Source organism: Schistocerca americana, chromosome 1 (assembly GCF_021461395.2).
Source record: "Schistocerca americana isolate TAMUIC-IGC-003095 chromosome 1, iqSchAmer2.1, whole genome shotgun sequence".
Lineage (NCBI taxonomy): Eukaryota > Metazoa > Arthropoda > Insecta > Orthoptera > Acrididae > Schistocerca > Schistocerca americana.
In genome coordinates this window covers 939,613,143-939,638,825 of record NC_060119.1, presented here as the reverse complement: position 1 = coordinate 939,638,825, position 25,683 = coordinate 939,613,143, and the positions used below count along the sequence as shown (strand labels likewise).

At 42.9% G+C, this 25,683-nt stretch overlaps 1 protein-coding gene across 1 annotated transcript in view; it reads right to left on the bottom strand.

Annotated features, from left to right (window-relative positions):
• The window catches only part of LOC124548075 (superoxide dismutase [Cu-Zn]-like), a 179,586-nt gene that overhangs the window by 145,339 nt on the left and 8,564 nt on the right, over positions 1 to 25,683 (bottom strand). The window contains exon 2 of the mRNA XM_047125152.1: positions 5,489 to 5,723. Coding sequence (XP_046981108.1) covers positions 5,489 to 5,698 — 210 coding nt within the window. The 5' untranslated portion in view covers positions 5,699 to 5,723. The remainder of the gene's footprint in view (positions 1 to 5,488; positions 5,724 to 25,683) is intronic.

The following is a 25,683-nucleotide window of genomic DNA, read 5'->3' as shown; positions in this document are numbered from 1 at the left end:
AGAACGATGTTTTCTGAAACCATGCTGATTACGCATAAATAGATCGTTCCCTTCGAGGTGATTCATAATGTTTGAATACAGTATATGCTCCAAATTCCTACTGCAAACCGACGTCAATGATATATGGTTCAAATGGCTCTGAGCACTATGGGACTTAACATCTATGGTCATCAGTCCCCTAGAACTTAGAACTACTTAAACCTAACTAACCTAAGGACATCACACACATCCATGCCCGAGGCAGGATTCGAACCTGCGACCGTAGCAGTCACGCGGCTCCGGACTGAGCGCCTAGAACCGCTTCAATGATATAGGTCTGTAGTTCGATGGATTACTCCTACTACCCTTCTTAAACAGGTTTTCAAATCATGTACATTATACTGAGACACTGAAATGGTTGTGTGTGGAATACAGAAATATATGAAAGAGTATCGAGCATCAGCTTAAAGTATTCATTTTGTCTAAGCTGCGTATCTATTAACAATTAAGTCACAAAGATTATCTCTGATGTCAGGTCCACTTATCGTTTAAACAATCCAGAAGATAATTATTCTACCCTGCATACTTTCCTTGTGAAATACTAGAGTGTGTGTAGTTTCATATGCACTGTAGTTGCAAGGGCGTCACTAAAACGCTTTTAAAACTACATTTAGCTAACAAACAAAAGAAAATGAAAATAGGAACACAATGGAGAATGTGAAAATCAGATGTTAAAGACGTATGTCGGGGCATGATAACATAGGAGTCAAAACACGGCATTTGCTTGCTGTAATGCGCTGGAGACGTAGACAACGCAAGGACTGCCGACGGCTATAGTCCAGCTCATCCAATCCCATTTGGTAGCAGAACAGTAATTTTCTGGGAATTGTGTGGTACAAAGGCTGGAATATGACAGTCATTCTTCTTTGTCAGTGATCTTGCTAAGATCGTGGCTCTTAGCTCTTTGTAACCAAAACTCGTATGTAGAGGGAGATACCAGTTCATTTTCCTACTCACTGCGAAACCCTAAAAGAAATTACAGGCATGTAGTAGAATCATATGTCAATAACAACAAAAACACGCTATTGTTAGTATCTGCTGAGTTGCCGGCTCTTATTTAAAAATTGCTTGTCTGTAATTTGTGACTGTTAAACAGTACTCGCAACGTTTCCATCGTATATGCAGACAGATGACAGTTAGTCTAATTTTATACTGCCCCAGACATATAGAACTAAATGAAAATTATGCGATGCCATTCGTCAGCAATCCAAACGTTTCTGTTAGGGCACCACTCCAAACAATGCCCATACAGTTTACGGTTATTCAGGAGTCTTTATTTCAGTAGCTCTTGTGTAGGACTGTAAAGTTTTCTGGAGTTGAGTACTGACGTCCAAATTATAGACGCAGGAATAACGCATATTGTATTATTCACGTGGAAACAATCCCCCTTCGCCGACGTCGTAATTGGTACACTGGAGACTTCAAAACGCACATGCGGGCTCCTCAGTTATACACCTACTCCACTATTGAGTTCTTATACCACTGAAATTTCGTACGTGCAAGGAAATTACATAATTCGACCTTATCGCCTTATGCAGACCATCAACGCTTTCTCTTCTAAAAACTACCACTATAATGAAATTAGATAAATTTTGTACTTACGAGCTGCCGTCCACCAAGTTTCCAAGTCATTTACCACGTTTTTGCACATCGTTGGGCAACTGCTAGACTTATCTCTACCTTTTATTTAATCTTGCATCATGCTTCACCGGGGACAAAATAGCAGGGATTACCTTCCGCTGTTCAACAACGGAAAAAAAGAGGAAGGTCCCTCGGTTTCAGGCATGGAACGATAGAGATCGGTTGGAAAATAATCTGGGAAGGAATCACTATTAGCTTTTTAAAGTAATCATTTCCCAATTCTTCAGAAATAATCGATGAAATGGATAGAAAACACAAATAAGAATGATTTGACCTGAAAGTGAACCAGGGTGTTCCAGTATGTGGGTGTAGGTCGAACTTCACCAGGGTGTTCCAGAATGTGGGTGTAGGTCGAAATTCAGCTTTACTTTATTCCGTCACCCTGGCAGTTAACAAGATGATGTTACACATGCGTAAAATAAGTTGGAAGTAGAGCTTTTGTGCGCAATGCAAGGTGCGCCTCATCAACTACTTTTAGACTGAAACGTCCTGTGTGCCAGACCGAGAGTCGAACTCAGGACCCTTGCCTATCACGGGCAAGTGCTCTACCACCTGAGCTACCTAAGCACGACTCAGGACCCGTCCTCACAGCTTTAGTTCCGCCAGTACCTCGTCTCCTACCGTCCAAAATTCACGGAAGCTCTCCTGCGAACCTTGCAAGACTAGCACTGCTAGAAGGAAGGATGTTTGGAAGATAGGAGACGAGTTACTGGCGGAACTAAAGCTGTGAGGACGGGTTGTGAGTCGTGATTGGGTAGCTCAGTTGGTAGAGCACTTGCCTGCGAAAGGCAAAGGTACCAATATCGAGTCTCACAGTTTTAATCTGCCAGGACGTTTCATATCAGCGCACACTCCACTGCAGAGTGAAAATTTCATTCTGAAAACATCCCCCAGGCTCTGGCTGACACATGTCTCCGCAATATCGCTTCTTCCAGGACTGCTAGTCTTGCAGTGTCCGCAGGAGAGCTTCTGTGAAGTTTGGAGTCAAGAGACGAGGTACTGGCGGAACTAAAGCTGTGAGGAAGGTCCGTCAGTCATGCTTGGGGTCTTACTTGGTAGCGCACTTGCCTGCGAAAGGAAAGGTACCGAGTCTGAACATGCAGCGGGCCTGGGTTCGATTCCAGGCCATATTGGGGATTTTCTCCGTTCGTGGACTAGGTGTTGTGTTGTCCTGATCATCATTTCATCCTCATCACCGACACGCAAGTCGCCCAATGTGGCGTCGACTGAAATCAAACTTGCACTCGGCGGCCAAACTCCCCCCGACGGGGTCTCCTGGCCAACAATGCCTTACGCTCATTTCCATTTTCAACTACGAGAGGCTATGTTGCGTGGTGCTCCCGACAAAACGACGGTGCGGTGACGGACTCCCTCTTGAGTTTTACAAAAGGTTTCTTGATATTATGGGCCCAATGTTGGTGAGGATGTACAGAGAACTCCTGAACCCCGATTTTCTAGTACCATATGATTTCACTGAGGGCCTCTTGATACCGTTGCCCAAACCCGAAGGAGGCTGTCGCCCACTTGATTTTCGACCATTGACAATGCTAAACACCGATTAGAAACTGTTGACACGCATCCTCCGTGAGAGGCTCAAATATACGACAATGGCGGCCGTTCATACTGATCAAACCTGCCTCGGAGGCAACACTAATGTGTTTACGACTCTTAGCACCTATAGAGACGTTGTGGCGCTGACGCAAACTTGCCGCCTCCGCAGCGCTCTTGTTACGCTGTATTTTGACCATGATTTCTATAGCGTCGAACATGGTTTCCAGCAGTTATGGAACACAAAACATCGGTATCCCGCACATGACGGCATCTGTCGTGTTTCGTTTGATACATGGGCTGTCACGAGGATTGTAGTAAACGGCTATCGGTCCGCCCCCCGTCCGTATCAACAGGTCCGGCAGACAGTATTGTCCTCTTTCTGCCGTGTTATTCCCCATTGCTCTCGAACCAGCTCTTCATGGACTGCAGGGATGCTTGGGAGGTCTTAGCCTCAGTTCCGTGACCTTTCGATGTGGCGCACACGCTGATGATGTGATGTTCTTAGCATGGACTGGTGATGAGATACGAACGGCGCTTTCCTGGCTCCAACAATAAGGTGGTGGCAGGCAGTGTGATCAACCTCCGGAAATCATGCTGCAGAACTGGATGTACCGGTGACAAAGGTCCAGATACTCAAATGTTTAGGGATACCGCTCCATCGACAAATATAACGTACAGCGGCCTTTAGGTATCGTAAGGTCTTACGTCGACTCCGCATAGAGGCTCGTCTCAACAAATTTAGATTGTTGGATATTTTGCAAAGCACTCAGCACTTCAATGTGTACATGGCCTCTCAAACTTAACCATGACGCTCATGTATTACCGATGACAGACACTATGGCTTCTAGGATACAGGCAGTGTTTGGACACGTGGTGAAAACGCTGGTGCAGTTTTTAAAGATCCGTTTTGCTACCCTTGCTTTACCCTTCCACAACGGAGGTGCTGGACTCGCTCACGTCAAGCGCAGAGCGTTGGAGCTGTACCTTCGCTCAATGCGGCGACTCTGGCTTTCTCCAATAGACAATCTTCCTGGCATCCTGATAGCACAGGTGGCTCCACACATGCTGTGCCCACCGGTACCTGTTGGACATTTATTCCCCTCGCAGTCACATACTAAGACATTTTTCGTGGAGCACAGCCTTGTGTTGGGAGTTTTACCGGAGACACGGAATCCGGCAGCAAAGATTTATTATAGTGTCCTGGACGCGGGTTTGGCGAGCCATCCACGCGCTCTTCCTGTCTACTTTATTTTGTGAGATATTTGGCCCGGTCACTATCAATGGACCACCCTGTATATACCACATGTTTCAGTGACAAAGATCCTGATCATCTGTGTTCTTGTTCGTGGCTTACGCATTAGCGAAACGATGTCCGAATTGCATGGAATATTTGGGGAACGAGTGATAACACGGACCCCACAAGCTTCATGTATGTTTTTATTTTCGACAGGCTATTTCTCTAGCACACTACACTTTACTCTTAACCTCTTGATTTATGCCGTTAGAGCACTAAGAGCGAAACAGAGTTGTTGCGGTACTGTTACGAAGACAAATCTGATAATCGCCATAGCGGATGAGCCCTCACACAGTGTCCGTCAATCCCACAAGCAGAGACTGCCTGTTGAATCTGATTTTTGCACGACTATGCAAATTCAAAAGAAATTCAACATTAGTATACAATTCCCATTTCAAAAATTTATGAGTAAGGGAGAAATTACTCATTTATCGCATCTAGTTTCTTTGAAACTGGTAGGGACAAACGATTGGCTGCTTCTTGCACCCAGACTTAATCCAAGCCTCTCAGAGTTGGTGAAATTCCTTTCAGTGTGAGAAATCCCCAGCGCCGATCCTCCCTATCGAAGATACAACACTTAATAGGAAGAAAGAGGGTTTGTGTTAAAGTCCTTCGTCGTTATCTTTTGATGCTTTATTCACATTGTTGACGACTCGTGAGCGGCGCAGATAGGACTACTAATGAGTGTTTTAGTGTGGCCAGGGTCGCAATAAATTAAAAGAAGCAGCGACAGAGAGCTATAGCGCTACGTACTATTATTGTATTTGCTCAGTATTGCGTTAGCATTGGCTCCCTTAGTGGAATAATCATCTGTTGTAAATATATCAGTGAAATACTACAAAGGTGTGATGAACACGACACATTTAATACTTATAATTAGTGACATCTCGTGACAGTATTACAGATGAAGTGTCGTACAGCCGCTAGCGCTCCCTCCGACAAGATGTTGATGGAAGTACTCACAAAGAAGTAAGGTGGCACGTACACCTCGTACAGACTGCTGCTGATACCGTCGACCGAGGGAACACTCCTGACCCGCAGGTTCCTGTTGGTAGTACCCTCCACTGCCGACAGATACCAGCACACGAAGATGAGCAGCACGGCGGCCGTTGCTTTGTGGTGCCGCGTTGTGGCGAGGGCCTGAACTCGATTGCGGCGCCGTTCTGGATTCATCGCTACGTAAATCCGCCAGCACCGTCTGAAACAGGAACGCCGTATTACGTGACCATTACTTCAAATTACATGAAAGGCGCGAGGAGAAAATGCAGTTCTCTTCCAGACTAAGGAACGTGCTTTACATTTTGAAGTGGGCTGTTATTTCTCATTTCCGTTTTATGAAAGGAGGTTGGAACACACAGAACGAGTTCAACTCCAGCATATCTCAACCGTTAAAATATCATAACGCATGCTTCATCCGCAAATGCCTCAAGCGCTCGAGGACCTGCGTTTAATCCGCAAATAAATGGAGATACTAAACATAAGTCGCTTGTGTAATTAATGCGATTTTTTTTTCAGTATGTTTCGATTTAGCTAAGGAGGCCGCATGGCACTAAGGTATAGGACGTAAGAACAGTGTGACACAAAAACTTTTCTGTAATCGTAAGACTGCGAGACACTACTGTACCTAAGGCAGCGCTCACTTGTTGTACCAACACTGAAGAAGCAACTGCGCTACTGGTCACTCTCAAGTGAGTGTATCCTGTCATAAGATCTCCGCAGTTCATTCTTGGAATGTGTATTACCGAAACAAATGAAGGTATGCAAACGAGCAAGTATTTTACAGTGTAGTTTAGATGCATTACTCTGTGTTCTGTAACGTTAGAGGAGTACATACAGACTTTTAGAGGTTTCTGCAGTCGAATGTCATTAAAGACCTGAAGATGAGTAGTAGCGTTATAGCGTTTGATAACGTTTGCTGTGACGTCTCTCGGGAAAAGAGGAAGCAGTTAAAAGCGTGAAACGACTTGAACCGTCACATTCATTGTTCTGTAACGTTAGAGGAGTACATGCAGACTTTTAAAGGTTTCTGCAGTCGAATGTCATTAAAGACCTAAAGATGAGTAGTAGCGTTATAGCGTTTGATAACGTTTGCTGTGACATCTTTCGGGAAAAGAGGAAGCAGTTAAAAGCGTAAAACGACTTGCACCGTCACATTCATTGCCTCGTAAACACCTCAGCACACAGTTTGGGCTGTCGTAGCGTCTTCAGGCTGTACTTCAAAGTGGCTCTGAGCACTGTGGGGCTTAACATCTGAGGTCATCAGTCCCCTAGACTTAGGACAACTTAAACCTAACTAACCTAAGGACATCACCCACATCCATGCACGAGGCAGGATTCGAACCTGCGACCGTAGCAGTCGCACGGTTCCGGACTGAAGCACCTAGAACGGCTTGGCCACAGCGGCCGGCCAGCCTGCCTGTACTCACTGGATTTTTTTCTCAATATGTTTGCGAACATTAACAAGCATTACAACACTGTATTCTGCTTTACAATGGCTCTTGCATTCTGTCAAAAGATAATCATTGTATTTAAAAAATTGTTGCAAATATGTTAAAAAATTCAGCCTCTTTCCTCATCTTCATCCATATGTGTTTTTGTGCGCTTACAGCAGCATCAGCGAATTTATTTTCATGTTACTATTATATGGGACAAGCAAATACATACAGATTATATTATGGACATCGAATTAACTGATATGAGCTTTAGGTTGGTACTGTGACAGCAAAACATATTGCTCATGTTACCATCCGCCATGATAGTTAGAGATGACAAACTCTAAATAGATATAGACATCAACGAGAATAACAAAGCGTGCACTACAAACTGTCGATACAGTTGATGACCTTAACTTCAGCCGTACACTTTTTTTTCGTCCATTATGACTTTCACAGTAAAATAAAAAGAAATCTACTTATGATTGCTTTTGACCTAATAGTACCACAGTAAGAATCGTTAAGAATAAGATGGAGAAGGTTTCTTCTTTTCTCAAGGCATTTAAGGAATTAAGTTAACAAGATCGCAAATGGTGGGCTCTTTTCAGATGCATAAACACTTCTGCAGTCATTCGATAGACGAAGAAGTGACCACTCATCATCAGCATCAGCATCCGTTCATTACGCCTCCATGTTGGACATGCATATTTTCTAATGTCATGTACCTACTTCCCATTGCGTCTTCTCCGGGTCTCTTCTTATCTGTTAGAAACAAGCAAAGTTCTTCAGCCAAACAACCGTCCATTCGCAGGGATACAGGTCCCGTGGATCTTAGCTTCATTTTCACTACGATCGAAATTACCTCTTCCACTTTCACCTAACACCTGATCCATTTGTATGCCTCTCCTTGCGCTTCTAATTACTCTCTAAGCAACCGTCTGGTTTTGAATCGTTTTTCCATGAGAAGTCCAGGTTTTCCTGCCATAAATCATAGGTATTGCTACGAACATCTGTAAACGTTCCGTTTTAGATATATAGGAAACATAGTTTTGAAAACTGATTCATTTATCAAGTACACCCCTGGTATTTTTTCTTCTTCTGTTTGTTTCTTTCTCTGTTTACCCAGTCGTCTTCAACTATAGTAACTACAAAAAAATAAAAATTAAAAAAATGATTCTCTTATTTTCCTGAAATTTGTACAAAAGTATTTACAGTGAAAATACCACATGCGTGTATATATATGTTTTACGATAACTTGGATTAAAATTTTAATTTTTTTTATTTTTTTACAAATGTTTGTGCTGAAACCAGTATCATGAACGTTTGTAGCCAGTAGACGACTTTGATACGATAAATATATGATTATATGTGACTTTGCCAACGGTCTTGCCATAGTGGCAACAGCGGTACCCGTCAGAACACCGAAGTTAAGCGCTTTCAAGCTTGGCTAACACTCGGGTGGGTAACCGTCTGGGTCTGCCGAGCACTGTTCACAAGTGTGGTGTTAACAGCCATGTGAGATCACCTAAGGAGCTACGTGAATAAGAAGTAACGGCTCTGTTCACGAAAAGTGACAATAGTGGGGAGATTGGTGTGCTGACCACATGCCCCTCCATATCCATAGCCAGTGACGCCTATCGGCAGAGAATGACACGACGATCGGTTGGTAACGTTGGACCTTCTTAGGTCTTCTGAGACAGAGATACGTTACTTTAATACTACCACACCTAATGTTTAAACGTTGCTTGTAGCACACGTAAGTGACTATTATAAATTGCTTTGTTGTTTGCCCCTCTTCACCAATGTTCTTGGCCCCCTCCCCCTCCCACATTCCCCATGGCCCTCTTTTCCATAAGCCCTACATGTATGACACAATACTGTCTTATAATTTTTTTTTGTTTACAGCCTGTTTTGGGCACTGACCATCCTCACGACAGAAAAACTTTTACGATGGCAACATCACAAGACATAGACTGTATGTCTTGAAGTGTGAAGAACAACTTGGTCATACTTGAATACATGTCGTCATGTGATGTTGATGCTACAAAATTTTTTTCTACCGTGAGGTTGGTCAATGACCGAAACCAGTTGCAAACAAATAATTTTATGAGAAAGCGTTGTGTCACGAATTTCTACAACTATACATTTATGCTGTTAATGGTCGTCCTGAAACAATATGTTACATCATACTCATGGTTCAGTTCTCTAATTATTTCGCAAACTGCAAATGTTTCAGTGTACTATACACCCTAGTATAACGCCTAGGGCTTACTTACCTGTTAAAATCCACTGTTTTTTGAGGACTTGCTGTTTCTATCATGAAGATTTGTATACTATTGTGATGTGTCTGATAGGTTTATTCTTTCTAATGTCATGTCCGTTTCCTTCCGTTTTAAGCAGCGAAATTGCAGCACTGTTCGTCTTGTGGCCAATATTTTTCTGTGAAGACATTCTGTACATAATTTTGCAATTTCGAAGTATGTTACTTCACCTCTAGTTTTGATGATATTTACTCGAGCCCAACTATCACTACCTCCAGTGAATTATGGCATATTGAATTCCCACCCAGTAAGAGGGGCGTCCCAATGTTTGCTTTTCGTATGGTCACCCAGGGGATGTGTCAAGCGTGAGTCATCAGCTGGAGCATTGAGTCAATCTGTGGAGATCCAAAGGGGAAGAACACGATAAGAGAGCAACAGAGACGAGAGTATATGGACAGAGCTGTGACTTCCCTTGGCCAGCAGTGGGACCACCTGGTGCAGAGTGCAGTCTGAAATAGCAGCCAGCAACAGCAACTTGTTATCAACATGAGTCATCGGTTTCTGGTCCGAGTGGGCAGACAATGCCTGGCGCTTTGGCTGCAGTAAGATTATACTGGCAGTACAGAAGTTAGTTGTACCTGTGGTGTGTGCTCTTGAACAGCAGGCACTAGAAGAGTGTCATGACAGTGATGATCGACAAGAACACTGGTTTTGTAGACACATGTGGTCTGACTGTGACTCACCTTTAGGCGGTTCTAGGAGCTGTAGGTTTCAGATTTTTCCTGTCCGTCTTAATGACGGCGCTGTTGCATAAATTACACGACTGGCCATTAAAATTGCTACACCAAGAAGAAATGAAGATGATAAACGGGTTTTCATTGGACAAATATATTATACTAGAACTGGCATGTGATTACATTTTCACGCAATTTGGTTCCATAGATTCTGAGAAATCAATACCCAGAACAACCACCTCTGGCCGTAATAAGGGCCTTGATACGTCTTGGCATTGAGTCAGAGCGAGCTTGGATGGCGTGTACAGGTACAGCTGCCCATACAGCTTCAACACGATACCACAGTTCATCAAGAGTAGTGACTGGCGTATTGTGACGAGCCAGTTGCTAGGCCACCATTGACCAGTCGTTTTCAATTGGTGAGAGATCAGGAGAATGTGCTGGCCAGGGCAGCAGTCGAACATTTTCTGTGTCCAGAAAGGCCCGTACAGCATCTCGAGTGCTAGTGATACGAGGCCGTTGGGATCCAGCACAGCGTTCCTATTACCCTCCTGAACCCACCGATCCATATTCTGCTAACAGTCATTGGATCTCGACCAACGCGAGCAGCAATGTCGTTATACGATAAACCGCAATCGCGATAGGCTACAATCCGACCTTTATCAAAGCCGGAAACGTGATGGTACGCATTTCTCCTCCTTACACGAGGCATCACAACAACGTTTCACCAGGCAATGCCGGTCAACTGCTGTTTGTGTATGAGAAATCGGTTGGAAACTTCCCTCATGTCAGCACGTTGTAGGTGTCGCCAGCGGCGCCAACCTTGTGTGAATGCTCTGAAAAGCTAATCATTTGCATATCACAGCATCTTCTTCCTGTCGTTAAATTTCGTGTCTGTAGCACGTCATCTTCGTGGTGTAGCAATTTTAATGGCCAGTAGTGTATCTTAGTGACATCAGTGTCATGGGCTCCACATGAGAGTAAAATGTAAGAAATTTGCAGGCAGTTTTCCGACGCTGTCTGGAGAATAGCTTTCGCTGCTGACTGTAAAATTTTGGTTATTTTCCATAAAGATGAATTTTTGAGACTTAGCAAATATGGCCTAATTCCTACAGACGAAGAAGCCAAAGCTATCATTAATGTGCCTGCGCCCAAGAGCCTGAAGGAGCTCCAGACTATCGTGGCCGAGCAGTGTTTTACTCACAGGGTTGCCATTTGGGGCCAGTCTTTCGGCCGGCAGCAGGTGTGGCTGCTGGGTGTAATGGTGGGTTACAGACGATGGCATTTGGAGTTTGGTCAGGAGCAGCTGACTGTCATTCCAGTCAGTTGCATCTGAGACCTGTTGGACCTTCAACACAGCCCTCTCAAAGCCAGCCAGGCGACAGCATCAGTCACTGCGTTGTTTGTATGGGAATCAGCCAGTTGTGGCAGCGTGCTCACCCGCTGCTGCCCCTCCGCCATCTTACCTGCAGCTGCTGAGTAGTGCGCCGGTGGGACTAGCCCATGCAATTTGAACCACAACCCTCCTTCCTCCACTCACCAGTGGGCGAGTTCTCTCCTCCACCGATGTCAGCAGACCAACTGTTACCGCAGCCTCAGCAATCTTCCACATCTCCAGTGGAGCCTTCCTTAAATTTTTCACACTAGCGTACTCTCCCACTGAAATACTGTTCCTCATTAGCATTCCACTGGTTGCAGCCCACTGTCTATGATCATTTACTTTTAATGAATTGATGTCAGTGTGTATGTTCATCCCTGCCACTGGTTAACCCTTGTTCCAATCTCCGAGTGGTGTAATTCCCACATATCATATGAGAGAACTTTGAGTATTCCGAAATAATAGGACAGAATACTAGCAGCAGTGAAAATTAGTGTCAGGTCTGGAGGTGTGTGCTGACTGTATAATGGTTAAAGTGAATGCACCCCATGAAATGAAATGAAATGTCGTGTGACGAGGGCCTCCCGTCGGGTAGACCGTTCGCCTGGTGCAAGTCTTTCGATTTGACGCCACTTCGGCGACTTGCGCGTCGATGGGGATGAAATGATGATGATTAGGACAACACAACACCCAGTCCATGAGCGGAGAAAATCTCCGACCCAGCCGGGAATCGAACCCGGGCCCTTTGTATTGACAGTCTGTCGCGCTGACCACTCAGCTACCGGGGGCGGACAATGCACCCCATAAAGCAAAGTTTGAATCTCAGTTTGGCCTGAATTTCATTTGTCTCAGCATGTTTTCCTACTATCATCTTTTAGTGATATTTATTGTCGCTTATCAGTTTCTGTAACTCTTGACTCTTTGTCATTACAATACAAGCACTCTGATCAATATGAATGATTTCGTTGGAATTATCTTTTATTTCTTTTTAAAACAAATCTTACTATTTTGCCCAATATCCACTTAGTGTCTTTCTCTGTAATGAAAATTATACTGATTTAAGCTGTATTTGTCATTTGTTTTTCCGACCCACTTTTAACGACCATCATTTGATGCTGTTTAGCTTTTCTTCCAACTTCACTAAGCTTGCTTTAGATCTTACAGTTATGGAATTTTTCTTTAAATAAATGTCATACATTCAGTTGCGTTTATGTCACTATAATTTTGCCACCCCTACCAATATTAATACGAAAGCATATTGATTGTCACTTTGTGAACTGGATATATCACCTTTATAGTGCTCTTATTTGAGTTCTTTGATCATTTGTGTAATGTTAGGAGCATTCACATTACGTAAGCATGTGCATGAGACATCAGCCAAGTCATACTTAGTGATGAAAAGAGCAAGTACATGTGGCTAACAGAATAAGAGTGGAATTTAAATATATATTACAACTACAGTTCTGAAATGTGAAGTTGTTACCACAATTTGTGTATAATTAATTAAATACGTCTCTTTTGATATTTTAGCATGTAGTAAAAGAACTGCTTATTAATGTTTGTGACCCTGCATATGCCATTTTGTACTTTTTATTTGCACAAAGTTTTAGTTTTTGTATGATCTTACCTCACTGCAGAAGGAAATTTTAGTGAAAGAATGTGCAAAATGCAGTACCTTCTTCTTGAGCACTGAATCCCATATTCTTTATGTTAAAGTGTGTCTGGATCTGTCTTCTACAGTTGAACTGATGGTTCTTTAAGCATTCAAATAATGTCCTGTTTTACCTACATCATGGTAGTAAATCTCATGGTGGAAAATCTTTACTGAGTGCTTTACTCCTTTCACGCTGATATCACTGTAAAAATTCGTTGCAATAACTTTTCTGGAAAGATGATTAAATTAAACAAGAGACCCACAGTAAGACTTATTATTAGCTGTAAATTATTATTGCTCTCTTTGCTTTTCTGTACTAACTGTTAACAGACAGAAGAAGTACTAGTTGTACAATCTTGATCAACCATGTTGGGCACTTTATCAGGTACTGAAATAACTTTAGTACTTGTTTCAGTATTTTACTTGTCATATTTGCCTCTTTCTTCCACCCTCGACATCCTACCCCAAATGCTATTTTTATCAGTTCATCACACACAGTTCCAAGACGTCCATATCCAGCTCTGTCCTCTGGCTGCTACCATCTGACTCATAGTAACGTGACAGCCTATTAACCGAGTGCCTCTGTCTACTTTCCACATCGTGATCAAGAGAAGAGCACGTAAAGGTTGACAGCAACAAAACATGAGCCTTTCATGTTATCATCAGAGGAGAAGAATACTCTCCTTGACAGTTCCTTTTCTTTACAGTACTTTTATAATCAACCAGCTGCATCAAAGAGGCAGGTGCACGTTCAGATATTCATCTATATAAAGAATTTTAATCATCTGTCCATTAATAAAAGTACGAAGTAACATCTGCAGTGTCCGAGGCTGCAGCCACCTTCCAGTACAACCTTCTCCAGATGCATGCATCATAATATTGCAACATCCATTTCAGCTCACTGTAAGTCCTGTATTGCGATATAAGAACACAAAAACTAGGGATTTTGTCACGGTACATACATTCACTAATCATGTAACAAAGACCCTCAGCTATTGTGGAAAACTGTGTTAAGAGCAAAACAAGTTGACTTTACAAGAACTTTGAAGTACATCATGGTTTAGGCTTGGGGACAATGTTATATCACCATCTTGCTAATTGTGTAAAATAAAAAATTTCTTTAATTAATACATCTGCTCAAAGAGCGTAAAATTAAACATCCATGTACATAAACCTAATGTGGGAAAACTTGAGTATACATAATTATGGAATGTACACTCCTGGAAATTGAAATAAGAACACCGTGAATTCATTGTCCCAGGAAGCGGAAACTTTATTGATACATTCCTGGGGTCAGATACATCACATGATCACACTGACAGAACCACAGGCACATAGACACAGGCAACAGAGCATGTACAATGTCGGCACTAGTACAGTGTATATCCACCTTTCGCAGCAATGCAGGCTGCTATTCTCCCATGGAGACGATCGTAGAGATGCTGGATGTAGTCCTGTGGAACGGCTTGCCATGCCATTTCCACCTGGCGCCTCAGTTGGACCAGCGTTCGTGCTGGACGTGCAGACCGCGTCAGACGACGCTTCATCCAGTCCCAAACATGCTCAATGGGGGACAGATCCGGAGATCTTGCTGGCCAGGGTAGTTGACTTACACCTTCTAGATCACGTTGGGTGGCACGGGATACATGCGGACGCGCATTGTCCTGTTGGAACAGCAAGTTCCCTTGCCGGTCTAGGAATGGTAGAACGATGGGTTCGATGACGGTTTGGATGTACCGTGCACTATTCAGTGTCCCCTCGACGATCACCAGTGGTGTACGGCCAGTGTAGGAGATCGCTCCCCACACCATGATGCCGGGTGTTGGCCCTGTGTGCCTTGGCCGTATGCAGTCCTGATTGTGGCGCTCACCTGCACGGCGCCAAACACGCATACGACCATCATTGGCACCAAGGCAGAAGCGACTCTCATCGCTGAAGACGACACGTCTCCATTCGTCCCTCCATTCACGCCTGTCGCGACACCACTGGAGGCGGGCTGCACGATGTTGGGGCGTGAGCGGAAAACGGCCTAACGGTGTGCGGGACCGTAGCCCAGCTTCATGGAGACGGTTGCGAATGGTCCTCGCCGATACCCCAGGAGCAACAGTGTCGCTAATTTGCTGGGAAGTGGCGGTGCGGTCCCCTACGGCACTGCGTAGGATCCTACGGTCTTGGCGTGCATCCGTGCGTCGCTGCGGTCCGGTCCCAGGTCGACGGGCACGTGCACCTTCCGCCGACCACTGGCGACAACATCGATGTACTGTGGAGACCTCACGCCCCACGTGTTGAGCAATTCGGCGGTACGTCCACCCGGCCTCCCGCATGCCCACTATACGCCCTCGCTCAAAGTCCGTCAACTGCACATATGGTTCACGTCCACGCTGTCGCGGCATGCCACCAGTGTTAAAGACTGCGATGGAGCTCCGTATGCCACGGCAAACTGGCTGACACTGACGGCGGCGGTGCACAAATGCTGCGCAGCTAGCGCCATTCGACGGCCAACACCGCAGTTCCTGGTGTGTCCGCTGTGCCGTGCGTGTGATCATTGCTTGTACAGCCCTCTCGCAGTGTCCGGAGCAAGTATGGTGGGTCTGACACACCGGTGTCAATGTGTTCTTTTTTCCATTTCCAGGAGTGTATTTTCCTACAAGGGTGCGTATTACGTGTGTACAAATCTAGCGAACGCGCTCCTCGCATGCAACTTTTCACACACCACTGCTCTCCAGCGTCATGCAATCGCATGCGCACCCTTAATTTAACCCTACTGTTTGCTACTATAATGCAAATGAAATTATGTATCTGGTACATTTCCGCAACCACGTGTAATGATACTTGTAAATCCTACGTCACACAGCGTAGGACGCTACATAGTGTCACCTAAATTATAAACAAGAAGTGTTTTTTTCCTTGTAGATTGCAAAGTAAATCACTCATAGAATCCGACTGCTGATATAATTAAGAAATTTTAGGCAGCTTCTTTACAACTTCCTTCTTCCGTTTATTTCTTCTTTTCATAGCTCCACTGAGGTAATCTCTATTCTTCCACTCATTTCTTCCACAATTAAATTTATTATCGAACAAATAATCACTAGATTTAGCATATAGATTGTTCTCATTAAACTGAAAACGAGAAATACCGTAATCGTTGTTGTCTGCTGACGTGCGCCGCGGGAAACCTGAGACGTTCAGTGCTGCCAATTTCTGGCTGTCCGGCTAATTAAGCGTTTAGAGTATGACCTAAGACCTAAGCGTTCACCTTGAGTGGGATTGTGAAAAACATTTTACGAAGTTTTGTTAACAAATGTCCGGACCCCTTTAGCCCGGGGGCCCTGTATCATTGATACGACTGACACGGCGGCAGCTACGCCCCTGATAATGGTACCAAGTACACCAAGGCGTTGTTTTGCCTCCTTTGATTACTTTAATTATTATTTTTTTAGTTATAGCACATTTTATGATGTGTTAGAGCTTTATTGCCGGATTTGAATTAAGTGTTCTCAGTTCGTCTTTTTAGGATGATCTTAATTGGCTGTTTTAGTTATTCCAAAGACAAATACTCTTCAATCCTTTCTTCAACATTTTCCGTTTTTTAACTATTGTTGCTATGATAACATTATGATATGGTATACTGTTCAGTTCATCTTACAGTGTGTGGCAGAAAGTACTTCCAGCAGCACTATCATTTCTTCCTTTGTTTTTCTATTCTAAACATTCACCGTTATGATCATTTCGTGAGATATATGTGGAGGGAGGAAGTAAATTGTTTGATTATTTCTGGAAGATAATGTCTTGAATGTATTACAGTAAACCCCTCCATGATGCACAACTCCTATCACGTAATTTCTGCTACTGAAGTTGAATGAGCATTATGGTAGTGTTCTCACGCTTACGAAAAAAATCAGTACGAAAGCCACCAACATTCTTGGGATCATCTCTTTCTGCTCTATGAATCGTACCTGGCAATGGCGCAGATCTCTTCAAGGACGTTACGAAACAAAAAAATCGAGTTTGTTTGTAACCATAATGTTTGTTATCTCTCGAAGGTAATTTCAGACTAGTGGTACGAGGCATTTATGTCTACCGCTGGTAAAGAGCGTTTATAATTTCCCAATCAATACTAGTGAAATTGAAACTGTCACAAAGTTTCGGTTTACAGAAGAATGTGAATGGTAGTCTTCAATTGAGGTTATTTAGTACTGACTTATCAACAGTTTATGAGAGAAACCAACAAGGAAAACTATTTAAACCCTCCTTCTCTGTCAGATATCACTTAAAGTGTATGATACTGCGCAAATCACGATAAACCCGAATGTTATTAATTAAAGGTATTTCACATATTTGACTTTCTGCAGCATTGTTAGAGCAATAGGCTATGCTGGGTACAATGGGTATGAGAAAAGTTTGTTAATTTAGTGACGAATTAAACGAAAAAGAGAGAGAGAATTTTAAACCACTCGTAATTGTTTCACGTGGAACACCGAGAGAGTAGATTTTATGAACAAAACTTCCTCAAGTCTCTATTTTGGTTTTTTATTTTCATACAGATGTTTGGGAGCGAAATTTCCGTCTTCAAGGTCTACGTGTTTTAATCAGGTCGTTCCTCATGAATTCAGTGATATGTGTGTGACATAGTTCAAACAACATCGGCGTCTTACGGAGTAGACTAACAGTGAAGAGGCTTCCACAAAGAGTTGGAGCGACAGGTCCACCAGACCATGAAAAAAAGTGTAAACCATAAGATGCTTTCACTTCAAACTACGTATAGGTATACAAAAAAGTGAAGTATAGATAGAAGATGAAGCTTATCCATAACATAACGGATAATGAACTTCCGGAGAACGTTAAATCATGTAAGTCTTTCGGGGTAAAACTAAGAAACGATGTGAAATGGGCTGATCACGTAAAATCAGTACTAAGGAAGGCGAATGGTAGACTGATATTAGTTGGAAGAGTTCTGGGAAAACGCACTGCATCCAGCATTTGAAGACCTTATTAAGTATGACCACAGACAACGGAAGACTTTAGAGATGCCCATATGAAAGTGTAACAAAACGTCTCGGGATATTAAATGGGGACCACTGGAACGAAGACAACGTATTTCTGGCGAACCCTGTTGGGTAAATTTAGGCAACGTGTATATGAAGAAAACTGTGCGACCATTATGCCACCGCCTACGTATAACTCGCGAAGGGATATGAGAAGAAGAGAAGGGATATAAGGTCACGTACAGAGACATAATGATAGAACTCTTCCTCAGTCAGTACTCGAATGGAATAGGAAAGAAAATCGGAAATACTGTTTCATTATATTCTCGTTTGCGAAGCGTATATGCGTATAGCTAGATACGTAGATACGGATAAAACATGCATAGAGAGAATATCTGTTTTTTGACAAGCATTTGGGCATACAGCATGAAAGTGACGAATAGAATGCATCAGTTTAACATTTCTAACAAGTCAGTATCTGTTCAAAGGTTTTCAATGATATTAGACGCATTTGGGCAACGAAACGGATCAGTGAAATACAGCTGAAAATTTGTACCGGACCGGGACTGGCATCTGGATCTGCCATCTCCCGCTTAATGTGAGCGGGTCGCTTTAACAGCCTCCAATGTCCGACCCAAATTCCCAGCCTCTTGCACACTACTAGCGTGGCGTCACCTACCCATGAAGTGAACACCTCACTCACCGTTTCCGATTCCCTCAATAGATCAGGCATGATGTGCACCCGCACCAAAAGAATGGGTCTTCGTTCGCCCCACCATATACACATCCAAAGGAATAGACATGTCCGAAAGAACAGACGCCACATACAGGGTTTAACGGGCATAAGTGCAGATATTTCTTTTTATGACTGAGGACGGTGTACAGAAGAACATTACATCAGTTTATACGTCATTTGCAGACTAATAATTATAGCTATTACAAATCGTTTGCTTTTAGAATGGGTACTAGCACCAAGCACATGTGCCAAAAGCAAAGCACTAATGCTTCTACATCTACATACGTACTCCGCTATCCACCATACGGTGCGTGGCGGAGGGTACCTCGTACCAAAACTAGCATCTTCTCTCCCTGTTCCACTCCCAAACAGAACGAGGGAAAAATGACTGCCTATATGCATCTGTTCGATCCCTAATCTCTCTTATCTTATTTTTGTGGTCTTTCCGCGAAATATAAGTTGGCGGCAGTAAAATTGAACTGCATTCAGGCTTAAATGCTGGTTCTCTAAATTTCCTCAGTAGCGATTCACGAAAAGAGCGCCTCCTTTCCTCCACACACTCTCACTCGAGTTCCTGAAGCATTTCCGTAACACTCGCGTGATGAACAAACCTACCAGTAACAAATCTAGCAGCCCGCCTCTGAATTGCTTCTATGTCATCCCTCAATCCGACCTGATATGGATCCCAAACGTTCGAGCAGTACTCAAGAATAGGTCGTATTAGAGTTTTATAAGCGGTCTCCTTTACAGATGAACCACATCTTCCCAAAATTCTATCAATGAACCGAAGACGACAACCCGCCTTCCCCACAACTGCCATTACACGCTTGTCCCACTTCACATCGCTCTGCAATGTTACGCCCAAATATTTAATCGACGTGACTGTGCCAAGCGCTACACTACTAATGGAGTATTCAAACATTACGGGATTCTTTTCCTATTCATCTTCATTAATTTACATTTATCTATATTTAGAGTTAGCTGCCATTGTTTACACCAATCACAAATCCTGTACAAGTCATCTTGTATCCTCCTACAGTCACTCAACGACAACACCTTCCCGTACACCACAGCATCATCAGCAAACAGCCGCACATTGCCATCCACCCTATCCAAAAGATCATTTATGTAGATAGAAAACAACAGCGGTCCTACCACACTTCCCTGGGGCACTCCAGATGATACCCTCACCTTCGATGATCACTCATCATCGAGGACAACGTACTGGGTTCTATTACTTAAGAAGTCTTCGAGCTACTCACATATTTGGGAACCAATCCCATATGCTCCTACCTTAGTTAGGAGTCTGCAGTGAGGCACCGAGTCAAACGCTTTCCGGAAGTCAAGCAATATGGCATCTGTCTGATACCCTTCATCCATGGTTCGCAAGATATCATGTGAAGAAAGGGCGAGCTGCGTTTCGCAGGAGTGATGCTTTCTAAAGCCGTGCTGATGCATGGACAGCAACTTCTCTGTCTCAAGACCCCTCAGCAGCAGGTCAATTGTCGAAGTGTGGACGCACAGTTGCAAAACGGCTAGTCTATACTGCCAGGCGTCGTTCACTTCACGGTCCAGATACGGCTATGCAGAAAACATCAAGTCGTAAAATTTGTGACTTGTTTGTGGGAAGACTCTTCAGCGCATAGGAAAAGCAACCTACTTACGTATGTGCGTACATACAGAGTGACAATTATTGAATTACATTTAAAAAACGTAAATTAGTTACAATCTACGGCGTGTACGCACTTTATCCAACATGTAAACGTCACTACAGATGTTCAGATTTAGGTTATGAGTTGTTCGAAATGCCTGCAGTCATTGGTGATAATGTCGCGCAGACGAATAGCGAAACTTTGCATGACCCGTTGATGTGTCGGAACATCGATGGTATCGATGATCTCCTGAAGGGCTGTTTTCAGCTCAGCAATGGTTTTGGAGTTATTTCTGTACATCTTGTTTTTAATGCAGTCCCACAAAATGGAATCGCATATGTTCAGATCCGGAGAACATTACGTGACTGGATGTTGCACAACAACACAGTCAACCGTTGAGAGTGAAGACACTTATCGATCGCGAAATGCGGATTCTCAGTCCCCCAAATGTGCCAGATTTGCTTATTGACGAACCTAACCAAATTAAAGTGGGCTTCCTCGCTAAACTAAACCATCCATGCGCATACTAATTTCCATCATGCCCCGCGGACAGCCGAGCAGTTTGAACATCCTAAAACAAACGGTTCAGAAGTTATGACGATTTTATTTCATATAGTTCAGTAGTTCAGTAATTGTCACCCTGTATAAAGGTGCCACATTAAAAATCTACGTTGATACCCATTACTCCCATTACATATGTGAAAGTCAAAATCCGTATGCGAAGGGGATGCTAACGAAGAGAAATGAACATTTAATGCCTCTACAAAACCATCTGGAACTAATCCTTTTACCATCTCTGACACGAATCCCATACTTTTATATTCTTGGTGTTCTTCGTTTTTTTTTTTCTTTTTTCTTTTTTTACAGCAGTAGTACAGAAATTGACAATGTGGACTGAAGCTTTCGCTGCAATAGTACCACATTAAGGATTAAGGTATATGTGCAGCTGGAGGATATACCACACTTCAGTTCTTCTTGAGAAGGAAGACTGTGGCACACTCTGCTTACGGAAACGGCGCTCTCGGGATTGTTTGCCAGCTGGAGGATGTGCCATATATAGATTCTCCTTGGGACAGAAGACTGCGCCGTACTTCTGCTTACGCAAATGATGCTCTTGGGAAATTTTCAGTAATATTACTTAGCTGGACCACAGGGTTATAGCTCTTTTCACTGAGTTGTCGAATCACAACTGAAAATATAGAGCTGCCTTTTGACGTTACAAGAGGTAGAAGTCTAAACATGTGTGCATCACATAACTCCATGACGTCACACCAAGGCCCGATATCGAAACTCTGGAACCAGGTGACAGACACCGAATGTTTTTGTAGTCAGATAGTCTTATATAACAGGCAATTTATGTTTTTTTATTCAGCCGAAGCTCGTTCCATCAAGTAACGTCTCAAGTCAAGATCAGTACTGATTTCTTCAGTTACAAAGACACAAATTTTACATTTTATAGTGCAGGGTGTCATATGGACGTTTTTCCAATTGATTGGGGAATTTTAATAAAGAGTGTCTCATAATTAGTAGCGTAAACATATACAATTGAAAGTATGCGATACTAGAAGCAAAAAAGTCTTAGAAAACATGGACTGTAAAACGTATACCTTAATAGCTCTGAATACTGTGAAATGTATCTTTTCTACTGCCAGCTCTCTGCTTTCCATATATCGAGAGGCGGTAGAATGGACCAAAACAAGAAACAAATGTACAATAAAAACGGACTCTAAAGTGCATATCTCAAGAGCGATGAGCACTTCTTTATCTTCGATACTGTGACACACCTCTTCTGCTGATCAAATGTTCATAGCCCTTAAGGTATGCACTTCAGAGCACATGTTTACTGGACTTTTTTTTCTTCTTGTGATCCATTCAATAATTTCGCACGAGACGTGTAAAGAGTCTGCAGTAGAAGTTTGTTTCACAGTACTGAAAATGAAGAAGTGCCTATCGATCTTAAGTTATGCGTTATAGAGCCCATTTTTTGTGAGATATTTTTCTACATCTACATCTACAAGGAAACTCTGCAAATCACATTTAAGTGCCTGGCAGAGGGTTCATCGAACCACCTTCACAATTCTCTATTATTCCAATCTCGTACAGCGCGCGGAAAGAATGGACACCTATATCTTTCAGTCCGAGCTCTGATTTCCCTTATTTTATCTTGGTAACCGTTCCTCCCTATGTAGGTCGGTGTCAACAAAATAATTTCGCACGAGACGTGTATGTTCATATCCAGTAAGGGGACTGAGACCACTTTACTAAATGGTTCAAATGGCTCTGAGCACTATGGGACTTAACATCTATGGTCATCAGCCCCCTAGAACTTAGAACTACTTAAACCTAACTAACCTAAGGACAGCACACAACACCCAGTCATCACGAGGCAGAGAAAATCCCTGACCCCGCCGGAAATCGAACCCGGGAACCCGGGCACGGGAAGCGAGAACGCTACCGCACGACCACGAGCTGCGGACACCACTTTACTGAGCGCCCTGTATTCAATATTATCATAATTATCTTCATCATACACTAAATGCTGAGAGGGTTCTTCGAGCGCAGACCCTATCCGCCTGCCATGTCTTCGTGACATAGCTGAACATCTCTTGGTGGAGACTACCTGCAGACCAAATCAGACGCCTAACTTATTAGCAAATGTTTTACCTCGTGGATCACATATGTCGGTTATCGCGTTGACTTCCTGCTAGAATTGTGACAGTTACAATCTCATTTTAAAATTAGGACTTTTCACCGTCCTTCACTGCACAGGCTCAAGGGCATGAGGTAAAATGTAGTTACAATAATCAGGGCTCGGCGTTGTTTTCAGGGTTATGGCACATCAAAGTGCCCACGATAGAGTGGAACACTATGTGGTCGAGGTCACTAAAGGACACTACTACAGTGAGAGCATTGCCCGCTCGAATCCGATTCGAAAGCAACAAGTAAAAGGCCGCAAGGGGAACTGAGGTAGAGGCAAGGGGTCTCTGACAAGCTCGGTTAGATTCCAAATCTGTCTACAGTTTCTCAAGGTGATTCGTTCGTCGGAGTGGACGTTAGTGGGGTTGCATATTCGCTTGGTTTGTGTGAAGACGTCGCGTATCAAGGAATTTCAACTGCTTATCGTTCAGATTCGAATTCATACAAGGCTATACTCCAGGGAAATACCGGATGGTTATAATTAAAGTGCAGCCACTCACCGAAGTCCAAGTGAGCTGTAATTATCGTGCTGGAGCGAAACTTGGTAGACACACTAATGCGTTAATGTGGGAACTAATTTATGCTAGAAAAAATTTTGTTACAATTTTGGCCACCAGACACAAATGTGGCACTGTACAGCATCTCGTCGAGGTCTGCAAACTCATATTGAACAAATTATGCAAGCGGCGTTTAATAACAAAATTAAAATTATGCCTTTCGCATTTGTTTGATCTTTTCTGCCCACGTCCCGCTCCTGAACCATTACATGTGGAAACATTCAGCGTAAACCAGTTCCTCATTAACGCATTAGAATGTCTATCAAGTTTCGCTACCATACGATAATTACTGCCTACACTGTACCTCTGTGACTATCTGCACTATAATTATAACCACCTGGTACATTCAGAGAAAAATTCCAAACATCTAAATTTATATTCGATGTTAATAAATTTCTCTTTTTCAGATTTATTCTCTATTGACTGTCTGCATTTTATCTGCTGTTTACACCGGCCATCGCCAGTTGTTTTGATGCCCAAACAATAAAACTCATCCACTGCTTTCAGTGTCACATTTCTTAATCCGTTTTCCTCAGTATCACCTGATGAAATTCGTTTGATAAGCCCTTTTCTAAACTGTCCATTTCTTTCAGATGTTTTCCAATCCTTTTGCCATGTCTAAAAGAATCATAACCTCAAAGAAGTTTATACTGTATTTCCTGTCTGTGAACTTTAATTCCCTTTCCCAGTTTCTCCTTGGTTTCCTTTCCTGCTTAGTCAATGTACAGATTAAATATGCTACAACTTTGTCTCATTCCCTTCTCAGCCACTGCTTCCTTATCCAAAGAGTGTAGCCCAGTCAACATCGTCACAAATTTTCTCTCAATCTATAAATGCTAAAAGAACGTAGATTTGCCTTTCTTGAGTATCTTCTTTGAAGTGTCATATAGTGAGTATTGTCTGGCGTGTTCCAACATTTCCGTAGGATCCAAACTGATCGTCCGTGATGTCGGTTCCAGTTTTTCCATTCTTCTGTAAATAATTCGTGTCAATATTTTGTAACCATGACTTATGGAAATGATAGTTCGGTAGTACTGACATCTGTCAGATATAAATTCTTTGGAACTGGAACTACTACATTCTTCTTGAAGTCTGAGGGTGTATTTCGTATACTGGATTTAGTAGTTTCGTCATGTATGGCTTTCCCAAGGTTTGTATGAGTCTGAGGGAGCGCCGTCTATTCCAAGGGCCTTGTTTCGACTTAGTTCTTCCAGTGCTCTGTCGAAGTCTCGTGGTATTGTATATCCCTGCTCATCTTCAGCAACTTCGTCTTCCTTTTCTGTAATAGTCTCTTCACATTCGTTTCCCTTCTGTAGCCTTTCTGCGTGCTTCTTCCACCAATCAGCCTTCTCTAGTTTGCTTAGTACTTGCTTGCCATCTGAGCTCAGTCAACTACAAATACAGTAAATCACAGCATTTTTACAAAACGACAGACAGGTGCAATAGCACAATATGTGAACGAAGAAATTCTCACCAGTTTGGCAGCCGGGTACTCAGGAGCTCTCAGCCAAAAGTGTCACGTGATCCCGTCTTTGTTGTTGCCCATCATGAACAAGTCGTTACAAGACTCGTATTTTGGGAGAGTTTAGGTTCATGGTGGTGTGCGTTGTTAATGATATAATCTTAAGGCCGCAGTATCTTTAGTCACCACTATACTTGCTACAACTTGTTCTGACTTTCGCACTCCCATTTCTACGTCTCTAAAAATGCTCGTTGAACATTTTTATGCCTAGATTGTTTTAACAAAAGTCTCCAAAGGCAGAAAACGTTTTTTGGAACTTTAAAACTTCTGCTACAAACATCCAACCAAGATCAACATCCCACAATGTGTTGTCTCTTACCAATCGGTAATGTTACCTTAGGATGATGTAGTAAGTTGAATCTGTAACGGCCAGAGAATATTTGTGAATGAAGTAGTCCTCTCTGACACGTAACAACTGGTTTGCAAAGTCATTTTACTAGATTAACAATTTGTGGCTTAAGAGCTTATATAATTACTTACTTTTGTTCAATTTTTCCCTCTGTCCCAATGACACAAGGTCTAAAATATGGTTCTAACGTATCTAGACTTC